At 42.4% G+C, this 11,843-nt stretch overlaps 1 protein-coding gene across 1 annotated transcript in view; it reads right to left on the reverse strand.

Annotated features, from left to right (window-relative positions):
• LOC139056384 (neprilysin-1-like) overlaps window positions 1–9,699 on the reverse strand; it is a 37,209-nt gene extending 27,510 nt beyond the window's left edge. Inside the window, exons 1-5 of the mRNA XM_070534584.1 lie at window positions 9,436–9,699; window positions 8,580–8,627; window positions 7,469–7,630; window positions 5,392–5,472; window positions 4,567–4,772 (exon numbers count right to left, since the gene is read on the reverse strand). Coding sequence (XP_070390685.1) covers window positions 4,567–4,772; window positions 5,392–5,472; window positions 7,469–7,630; window positions 8,580–8,627; window positions 9,436–9,484 — 546 coding nt within the window. The 5' untranslated portion in view covers window positions 9,485–9,699. The remainder of the gene's footprint in view (window positions 1–4,566; window positions 4,773–5,391; window positions 5,473–7,468; window positions 7,631–8,579; window positions 8,628–9,435) is intronic.
• Between the last annotated feature and the right edge of the window lie 2,144 nt (window positions 9,700–11,843).

An 11,843-nucleotide genomic window follows, 5' to 3' on the forward strand; every position in this document is an offset into this window, starting at 1 on the left:
AGACTGCTAAAGGACACTAAATTAACAATCGCGGGTTGCTGACCAATTTGACCGAGAGCATAGTACTACCTTAAAGTGACGCTTTCTTTGCCTTCTTGAAAACGTCTTGTTGCAGTAGAGTGCAGTGACGAAGGCTGCGAGTTCTCTTTATTATAATAACATCAATCAATCAATCAATCAATCAATCAATCAATCAATCAATCAATCAATCATTAATTTATTTATTTATTTATTTATTTATTTATTTATTTACCATGTCCAGGAACAACTGTGAGGTCTGAGTGCTGGCGCACGCATGCAGTAAAAAAAAAGAAAAAGACACTGCAAGGGAATATAAGTAAAAGAAACACAACGAATAAAAAGAACAACCTTGAAAAGAAGCATGTACATACAGCAAGACACAAGGTGAATACAGAAGAAAAAGAAAAAAAGAAGATAAGGGCACTTGAACAATTTGTGAGACTATGACACAACAACGCAGTCTTGAAAAAAAACAATGACAGCGAGCTATGAAAAATATCATGATTTTAAAAATAAGCGTTATAAGAACTCTGTATTCTGTGGACGGTTGAGTGTTGGTGATGACAGGCAGGAACAGGGAAAGGTCTGTGTTCTCTCATGATCGTGCGCTGAATAAGAAACGTGATAAACTGATGTGTTCGGGACAGGTGAGGACATGTGAAGGAGTTTAACAAAGGAACAGATGGTCAGCGGGATTACGTCGGCAGCTAAGTAAGGGCACTGACAATAATCCAGCAGTGCTAGAACAAGGTCTATTGTCCGTCTCAGCAAAGTGGTGATGATATGTGCTTAGAAACGTTTTCTGGACCCGATCTGTAATGTCACTGTTGCATCTAGAAATGTCATTTCAGGCGATCGACGTGTATTCGAGTGGAGGAACAAATATTGTAGTTTACAACTTCTGGAACGGTGTGGCAGAATTGAGTTACGTCGATGCTCTGCAAACGAGGCCAAGGGAGCGCACTGCAACGCGTTTAGTGTGCCCTGAAAAGCGTCCTTAGTAAAACGGCGCCAGAGAACACAAGGCACCAGACGAAAAAGAACGACAGGTACACAGGGCGCCCTGTCTATACGTGTCGTTCTTCTTCGTCTGGTACCTTGCGCTCTCTGGCGCTGCTTTACTACGGGCATGTACCAACTAGCCCAAAAATACGTCTTGACCTGAAAAGCGTAAGGTTTTATCAAGAGTACACAGTGATCATTGACCTCACAGACCTCACACAATGGTACAGAATCTACAGAAAAGGAAAAAGAAATGCTTGCTGTTTTGCGTGTGAAAGTCATGACTTTGGTCTTACCAGCATTCAAGATGAGGTTATCATCTTTGCACAATTTAGAAAAAAGAAAACAAGTCAGACTGCAGGATGCGACAGGCATCAACAGTATAAATTTCGTTAAAAATCTTGATGTCATCTGCATATAGAAGGAATGAAAAATTCCGATAATCGAGCAATCAACCAATCATGTTTATTTAGCATGTCCAGGAACAACCCTACGGTCTGAGTGCTAGCGCACGGTAAAAAAAAAATATACAAACACAGGACAATTACGAAATGGAACAGCTTGCAATCACAAAATTCATGACGAATTCGCATCAGGAAGACGGAGAAAGAACATGAACAGTGGATGAGTTTCAATAAAAAATAAATTAATCAATCCATCCTTTAGATTATGTGCCCAGAAAAAAAAAAGAACATGAGGTTTTAATAGTGGTGCAGAAGTAATCCAGCGAAAATGTAATGTATACAGCTATTAAAAAAAAAGAATACGAAGGCAAAAAAAAATACATGAACAAAAAAGCCATTTGGGCATAATAGTGGCATACACCAAAGGACACGGAAAGTTGCTAAAACAAGCTCTTGCACATTGATAAAGATAAGGTAAACCGAAAAGGAACAGAAGACTAGTGAGCAAGCACAAGGAATAATAAAAAACTAAACATAAAGGTACAAGTGTAAGGAAAAGGGAATGAAGAAAGGGGAAACGATTCATGTAAAATACGTGTAAATGCAATGCACCAAGAGCATTAAATGGGGAGAGAAAAACAAAAGTGCTGAAACATTAGACATATATCACCAGGCAAGCTGAAAATGTACTAAATCACACGGCGAAAGAGAGCACCTACGTATACCGAGAAACACTAGCACACGACTATACGAAGCTCTGAATAGAACGACGAAAGCGAGGGATGAAAAATATCAACATCAGCGAAATAGATATTCTACAGATATTGAATTCTGTGCACAGCAAATTTTTTGCTGTGATAAGCACGAATGAAGAATGGTCGGTATTCCCTTGTGACTTTCTGCGCACTCCGAAGCACGACATAATTAGGTAGCTCAGCGCAGTTCAGGTCTCTGTGAAGTAACTTATACAAACACCGAAGGTTTGCGCGAATACGCCGACAGGTAAGCGACGCTAGTGAGGGTAAAGTGCAAGCGCTACAAGATTGACCAATGGCAGCGCAACAACGATGGCGGTCAACTGATACGAACTTATTCTGAACTCCTTTCTAGCCTATAACTATGGGATCTGGAAGTTCCATTACACACCACCGATGCGTATTCGAGTTGGGGAAGACATATTGCCTGACACAGCGTTAGGAAAAGAGTGGGAGATTTTCAGTCGTGTGAGGAGTGGCAAACAGAACCTAGTGAGCGCAGACCACGCATAATAATAATAATAATAATAATAATAATAATAATAATAATAATAATAATAATAATAATAATAATAATAATAATAATAATAATAATAATAATAATAATAATAATAATAATAATAATAATAATAATAATAATAATAATGATAATAATAATAATAATAATAATAATAATAATAATAATAATAATAATAATAATAATAATAATAACAACAACAACAACAACAACAACAACATCGGAGAGTGTCGAGTTATCGGCTGGCGCGTTTGCCGTGAAATGAACCATTTAGCTCACCAGATTCCGTTAACGGTGCGCAATCTTTCTCTGAGATCCGCAAGGCTCTACGTTATCACGGTGTGGTGACATCGAAGAGGCTGAAGAATTACGAGACAGAATGAATGAAGAATATTTTTATTTGACTAACTGGTGCACAGCAAGCAAAACAAGATTGCAGTAAAAAACTATACAGGAGCGCTCACGATCCGCGGTCGTCGAATCGAAATCCCTTTCGGCGCTTATGCATACATCCGCCATCGTGCATTACAGAACATTAGGTGGCGCTCGCGTCGGTCCAACATTGTGCTACCGCGTTCGAGACGTAGCGCATAACATCTAATAATGATGGGCCCATCTCGTCGTCATGTTACGGCATCATGTCACGACAGAGTATCCTCCACAGAGCCATAACTTAACAGCGACAAATCGGCGAAAGCGGTCAGCTGCAAAAAGAAAAGCGACGCACATATCATCATCAATCATCGTCCTTTGATTGATTGAGTTTAAGTTGAGCTTACACAAAGGACGGGCTGTCTCATTCCGCGCTCGAGCATGACACAGCTGAACGCCACCGAGTCACACCGCATACACAAAGAAGCCGCAGAGGAGTCGACGCGATTTGTGGTACAGCTGAACCACACAACAGGGTCGGTTGCGGACTGATTCAACAATTCCTCCCGTCGTGTGAATCCAGCACCAAAGTCCCATGGGCAGCGCAGCTGTTTAGAGTGACGTCGTGCAGTGGAGGGACTGATCTTGACCTCCACAGTGTTATTTAACGTGCACCGATCTCCCGGTACACTTCTGTTTACTGCACTCCGCCTCCAAGTGACCAATGTAGGTTAAGTAAACTGCATCTGCTTACGCGTATGATGCCTTTGCTTGTGTCGTAGTTCCGCTTCACGTCAACGTAGACGGTGAGCCTGTGGTGAAGCTGACAAAACATGCCAGGGGCTACACCGAACACCAGCAGCGACTAGTGTGCGATGGTGAATCGAATCGACGTCCTCATGCTGAGAAGCAGAACGCAACAGCCTCTGAACGACCGTGGCGAGTCTCCGATCTTGGCGCGTTGAGATATTTTACACCTAGAAGAGCAGCCTAACGATGAAGAAAAAGCTTTGGTGCGTTTAATTCTTAAATACAGACGATTGAAAATCATGTTTTTATTCGCCAAATAAAAGGGAAGCGGAGATCCGAAGAAAGAGCCACTTATTCCTTTCATGCGCATTCGGCCAACTTGCGGGCTTCCCCAGAAGTGAATTGTAATATTCACTGTCAACGACCTTCCCGTTGTCGATCAATTCGGCGTCACTTTGGCGATATGCTGGCCTCGTGGTTAGCTGAGATAGTAAATCGATCACCGCGGAAAGGCGTTGGTCGCCGGTTCGATCCCCAAACCAGGATGAATTTTTCCTTCAGGCTGCGATGAATCTTTCTGAGAAACCCGCATTTAATTTCCTTTGTAGCTTCGTGTCACAGTTCCGTGGATGTCCCCTTCAAGACCCAGTGCGATGTTGTGCGTGCTATTATGAACAATGCATAACGAGATGAACAAGAGCCTTAGGCTGCATCCGAAGTAGGTTAGGTAAACTGCATTGCTCACGTGTATTATGTTCTTGTTCGTGTCGTGGTTCCGGCTCACGTCGACGTATAGAATGGGCTTGTGGTTGAAGGTGACCATCAGGTCGCCGAGGAGCTGACTCCACAGCGGGATGATTACGTCTCCCGCACCGTCGGGCCAATCTTCGACGCCGATGTTGTGCATGATCTCGTTCCAAGCCTCCTCGTCGTCCCTGTCAGCCTCGTCACCTAGATGTGACAAAGGAGTGAAGAGGTCACCCTAGTACAGATAACATGCATGATTCGTTAAACTCACCGACGAATCGAAAACAGGCAATTAATTAATTAATTAAATTCATTCGGTCATTTAGTAATTGAACCGAGACCCTCAAGATGTACCCACGGTGTTGTGGACCGTGCTTGTCGCATATATATATATATATATATATATATATATATATATATATATATATATATATATATATATATATATATATATATATATATATATATATATATATATATATATATATATATATATATATATATATATATATATATATATATACACTAGCGTCTTCAAAAAAGCGCTGAAGGGCCTTCATCGCTTTGTGATGCGCTGTTCTTTATGGTGATAAGCCTAACACTAAGAAGTGAGAACGGATTTCAGGCTTCTTGTTTAGTTCCTTCGCATAAGGGAGTTGGTTCCGCAATTTGTGTGCAGCATGTGCTCCAAGAAACCACCGGCTAAGGGCTGCAATAAAGCCTTCTCGTGCGGTCGATATGCCATACAGTGCTGTAATGAGCAGTATTTTATCAAATAATGTTGTAGGAGTTTCGTAGAGAGCGAAGGAGGTATGTTACTCACCACCTAGCATGCAGGAGGAGTGAGCTTTGTATAAGAGATTTTCGATTTCGCTGGCATTCTCGTGGGGTATTGACAGAGCACCTGCAGAAGTGGGTATACTTGAGTTAGCAATGGTTCATCTGTATCAGTTGAAGCGGCATTACAATTAACAGTCAAGAGCAGCTTTAATTAATTTCGCCTCTTTGGTCTACATCTTTCGTCGGCGCTCATGTGATGAGTTAAGGAAACACTGAGACAATTGCTAGCAGCAACGTATAACGGCAATAACCAAAATTTCGGATGCTGCATGAGTGGTAGTGGGCGACCATTAAAAGCACATGTAAGTACATGACCTATTGTACCTTGTCTTTCTTTCCTTTCTGTCTGCGCTTCTTTCTTTCTTTTGTACGCTTCCCTTTCCCTGCGATACTTTGCCCGTCAGGAAATATGTCTTTAGCTCTAGCGTTAGTGTCGCACACTCTTTGTACTAATATCTTTTCACTGCTTTTAACTCCACACTGATTTGTGCACCAGCTCTCCTGCTTCTTCTTTGTGAAATAAACGGTTATTGTTCTAGCGCCTCGGCATTCTTTCGCCATATCCCGGGATTATTTCGGATAAGCTGATAGAAAAATAGCGGCTCGCTGTGAAACCCTCCTGCTCTGTGCATGAGAATGCCCGTCACAGTTTGTCTCCATTTCCTTGAATATTTTTCAAGTTTGTTTATTTATTTATTTATTTATTTATTTATTTATTTATTTATTTATTTATTTATTTATTTATTTCACACCCAGTCCCATTCGCTCTCGATCACACCTTATTCACAGCATACTCTCTCTTTCATTCTTTGGCCGCCGTATAGATAGTGAGGAAGTTTCGGTTGCCATAGATACGTCTTTCTTTTCTTCCTCTTTCAATGCATCTTATGTATCTCCATTTTTTTTTTCATCTGCATTATCAATAGATCAATCAACCAGTCAATTCGAGTACCTCCATGTATGCCGCACGTCGGCATCGTTTTAAGGACTAGCAGACCGCGGAAAATTCCTTGAGCCCTTGAAAGGGAACTATAACTTGCGATTGCGCGGAACACATTGAACGTCGCGAAACTCAATTAGTAAGCCTGCCGTAAAGCCAATTGCAAAGGTTTCAGGAGCGCGGTATACAGGGAACACGTTGTTTTCCTCGACTCTTTGTCAATCAGCAAATAAATCTAGATAATCATGTGGTGGTCTTACAGCGAAGTGCCCAATCCACCTTTTTTCAATTCGTGGCGGTTCTGTGGGCCACTGCGAAATTTCGCTACTTCTTTTCCTCAGAATTCGCACAACTATAGCTTGCGCTGTTGGGGGGTAAGTATCAATTGGAGTGCGTACGGATGGCTGCTCTTCGCAAGAGTCCATGAAGGCAAGCGCCTGAGCGACCTTCGTCAGGCTTAAAAAAGCAGTACACGTTGAGTTGCAAATAACTCAGCGCGACTGGATGCGACAACGTGCGAGTGCTTCTGGGCTATCCGAAGGCTTGTGTACAAAGCTCCTCAGAAATACCTGTCCCTTTGTGTGCCGTGTGTCTTTCCGAAGCGCATCAAATAAAATTTTTGTCTAAGTGACACTTCAGCAGTCTTTAAATGAAAATGATATTTACTAACGATATGTTGCTGAACATTTTACAAATTTTGGAATCTGAAAATTAAAATAAATTAGTAATTGCGCTAATAATAACTTAATTAAGGTAATTAGCGTTCATCAGGCGACACGGCCTATGTCGTCATTGTCCTTTGAATGACACCTCATGATCAACATCGAAGTCCGCTGAATCATATTTCATAAGGTGTTCTTGAATTTCAGCATGGTTCGAGAAACGCGGGGGACGGCCAGGCGTGTGCATCGGCAACCGGACGATTGTATTCAGGCACGACACTTGGAGGGCTTGCTTCCGGCGTTTCGGCTGCTGCCACAGTGGCTGTCGATCTCAGCGGCCCTCTGTCAGGAGCACCAAGCACGATTGTCAACCAGACAACGGCTACTGCACCAGCCAATCGAGAGCCGCGTTTGCGCGCCGAAACCAGGGTGAATGCGGACCCTTGTCCCTGTCTTACTTGTCATGTTGTACTTCACCGCTCGGTCCAGCGCTTGAAACTGGCCGTACACTGCGCTGTACTCGGGCACTTCCTGCCTCGACGTCCACCCGCCGCAGGCGAATTGGAAGAAGTTGTCGCACGGGTCGGCGCTGGTGTCCATGTTTCCTTTGATGTCAGCTCCTATACAAGCGTTCAGCATTGGGCTGGTTGTTATGAACAGCATAGGGGTGCTGTCTGATTACCAGAGACTCAACGCAAAAGAAAAAACATTCACTGTTGCATTAATGATCACGATAAACTTGCTCGCATAATACAATAGGACATCAAAAATAATGAGGAAAAGGAGTGCACGTCTGAGCAACAAATGCGCTGGTGCGTGTCTTCATTTTATTTTACTATGTTTTTCAAGAACAGTAGCAGCGAAGGAATACAGTAGAATGATCGACATTTGGGCAAGCTGGTGATGGTTAAACATGTTGAAGGGGCGACGAAAGACGGCGAAGACAGAAGGCAGGAATACACAGGACAGCGCTGTTCCTGCCTTCTGTCTTCGTCATCTTGAGCCGCACCTTCAAGATGTTCAAGGAATAAAGAATCGTCACAAGGAACCTATATGACTAGGGTGCAACATCAAAAGAATAAAAGACATTGACACAATTTGTTGAAGCTCTCCTAAGTGTACGCCCATGTCCATACGACACGTAAAGTCACTAGCATGCATAGACATTTGGTCAGCTGCAAATATCGCTAGTCACTCGACGAAGGCCATGCCACAGCAGAAACGTTAGTAAAGGCGCCTTTTTGTACGCGTGTTATTTCTTTAGTAATTCTGGTACACTAAAACCGGATAAGGGAAGGTCACGTGCGTAGTGTTTGGAAATAACGGAATTGGAATTTTTTGTCTCTCTCTCGTGCTCTCTTTCTCTCTCTCTCTCTCTCTCTCTCTAAAAATGGGCACGTGGCCTGCTCATTTTTATAACGCTTGTTTGAACTGACCCCCCCCCCCCCCCCCTGTGCGCCTTCACTCACATAATCAACAAAAACATTCACAATGGCCATTACCATCTCAACTAGTGGCCTTAATAAGCGGTTCTGAGCATAATAAAGCGTACATGAAAATTGTTCCTACCTTTCCTTGCGCAGGCAGGTGTCCTGCAAACAGTTGGAGCTGACATTCCTGGGAAAGAAAGCAGTAATTAGGGGCCTGCCGTTAATCTAAATTGGTCCCCGCCTGTGAAGTGATATGTTGTCCAAGAATTGCGAATTGGTCCTCTTGTAATGTGTTCGTGATGATCAACGCGCACAAAAAGTAATACAAAGTAAGGAAACACAAGCTGTTAAGAGAGCGCTTGTACTGTGTTCCCTAATTCTGTACTCGTTTTCGGGCGCGCAGATACTCATAAATGCGAACTGACCTCACCTTCGAGCCCAATGCTATCCGAATGCCTTTTTAATGCCATTGTTACCCAGACTTTGTTTTCCTAATGTAATAAAGATTTAGTTTAGCCACGGTCCACCTTTTTTAGGTAAATGGCTCTCCGATTTTGGATGTTCGTAATCCATGCTATCAATCTAGCAGTATAAGCAAAAGCTACATTTCGCAAAGCGAGCACTACAGACTACACCGCAAAACACCTCTTAGGCATTTCTGTCAAGTCATAAATAGGCATGTCGCAGTCACAAATAGTGGAGGTGGATAGGGTGAGTCTTGTTTGTAAGTGAGCAGCTTGGATGAAAAACAAAAATGAGACACAACGCTGCGCTGTGTGCATCTACACACTGGGTTGTTGTTCACTTCTAAAGATACTCTGGCAACCTGCTCGAGCCCTAACGGTTTTTAGCAGTCTTACCATGGAAAGTAATTGCTGCAAGGGAATGCAAAATAACAGTAATTTCTCGCTTAAATAATACATTCACAGATATGTAGAGTTGTACAGCCGCAAGGTAGGCATAGTGCCTCAACGAAGCGGTTTGCCAACACTTACCGGCGGCAGCGTTCGTGATGAAAAAGAGAACAAGAATTCTCACTTTCATGCTGCTTATCTCAGGCCCTCCCTAAGGTATCGAAAAGTTGTATAATAAATTTGGCTATAAAATTATAATCTAACTTGAAAGAGCGCTAAAATTAAGGGATTCGCCCGTGAACACACATAAAGAAGCAAATTTGAAGCGTTCTTCCACCTGCAACTGCGCCAACGAGAAAAATGAACAAGTCTCCCTAAGGTCTCAATATAGAAAAAGTCATGTGGTCGGAGAGGGTTAGTACTCGGAAAAGCAGCTGTGCGCATAACAGTACTAATATTATAAGCTTGAACGAACACCAAAGGTTTCTCCATGGCCATATTTAAGAGCGTGTTTGCAAGCTCAAATGTGGCCGCTCCCCCTCCCGCCATAACTGCTGCAAGCAAGGCAGCAGCCATGGGCGGAGGGGAAACGGCCACAACAAGAAATTATGCGTCCGTTAGCAAACAATACGGCATCGAGAGGGTCGTGATTTCAGCCGTTTCCTTTTGCAGGACGACCGTAGCGTAAGGGCGTGACTTGAGCCTATATGCGCGTGAGCGTTAGTACTCCCACCGACCACATTTCTCGCGCGTTTCCCTCCCTATTTGACAGCTCTTCGCTGCCTTATTTCCTTTTATTAGACTTGCTACTCCCGTTGTACACGTTACTATCGTTGCTTAAACTGCCGGCTCACAAATAGTCACATTTCCCGGGATGTCATCAGCTAACAAAAATTACGGCAGATCCAACGCACTTTTGATCCATGTTAAGCGGGCACTTTTTCAAACGTTTCAATTAATAATGTCGTGCAAAAAACGACGAGTGCGCGCAAGGAGCTGTTTCCGTTCTTCTCCCGTCAAAGAAGCGTTCTGTCATTTCACTTTACCCTAACGCACAAGTGCTTGTGTACTGGAGCACTATAGTAAAGTAAGTGGGTGAGGATTTACAGCATCTCATGTTAGAATGCCCGCGACACAACACACACAGACAACGTTCACCACGTGATTCAGTGGCATTATACCACAGGCCCTTCAGCCTCAGGAAGATCTTAGGTCCTTGGCCAACATATCCATTGCAAAGACGAGCGTTACTGGCCCTCCAAAGATTTCTAGCAGCGAGCAATATTCTGGAAAAGTTTGAGTAGAGTGTTTGTCTGTGATAAGCTAAGTCTGTGGGATATTTTTTTTTTAGCTCGCGAGAGGGCCGTCAGGTTTCACCTGATGTTCCCCGAGTGGGCCTAGCCAGGTGACGTTGAGTTTACTCGCGTCTATTGTGCACCAAATAAAGTTCTTTCACTCACTCGCTCACTCACTCACCCTACTTTGTCCACTTGAATGTCTGGATTCATGTACCTCCGTGTGAATCTAATCTGTGCTTTCTTACATGCCGTCATTTTAGTGTAGTTATGTGACCGGACTTCGTGTTTATTTTAGTGCGCCGATGTGATTGGACTTTGTGTTATTGGGATTTGGGGTTGACTTTAAGTTTTAATGCGTTTAATTAATTAATCTATATATATATATATATATATATATATATATATATATATATATCATAAAAAGCCAACAAACATTGACACCAAGGACAACATAGGGGAAATTACTTGTGTTTCCCCTATGTTTCCCCTAAGTAATTTCCCCTATGTTGTCCTTGGTGTCAATGTTTGTTGGCTTCTTATGATATTACTAATAAAATCGGGACCCGCGGTTACCCCCTTTCTTCTCGTTTATATATATATATATATATATATATATATATATATATATATATATATATATATATATATATATATATATATATATATATATATATATATATATATATATATATATATATATATATATATATATATATCCGGCACGTTCCCAAGGGAAGGCTCGGGGAGGCCCTCCCCCCCCCCCCGAAGTTAAGCACCATAGCCCCCATAATATATATATATATATATATATATATATATATATATATCTTAGTATTTTTGCACGCTTTTTATCCGCTAGCTGACCTGTGCATATTTATTGTATATTGCACTGGACCGGCCACTAGCCATTTTAGGCTATCGGTCCTAATATTCTTTGAACATATATTTTCTGATGGTCTTGAAAAATAAAGTTTCAGTTTCAGTTCTCCGTAAGGAAGATAGCGGATCACCAGCACACAGAGGGGTATTTCAGATGGAGGTACACGTGCAAGGGCCAACCCGTTATATATGAGCTGCCCTGCGGTTAGAAGACGAAAAAAAAAAAGAAAACGAACGACCAAGGTCTCCTTGGTTGGCTTAATGTGCGTCAACCTGTGTGTCTACCCCTCGGCCTAATTTGCGATCGTGTGTTAACACGCGCATTAAGAAAAAAAGAGCTGAATAATATTGTTATACGAGTACAGCAGTACA

This window comes from Dermacentor albipictus, chromosome 2 (assembly GCF_038994185.2).
Source record: "Dermacentor albipictus isolate Rhodes 1998 colony chromosome 2, USDA_Dalb.pri_finalv2, whole genome shotgun sequence".
NCBI classification, from domain to species: domain Eukaryota; kingdom Metazoa; phylum Arthropoda; class Arachnida; order Ixodida; family Ixodidae; genus Dermacentor; species Dermacentor albipictus.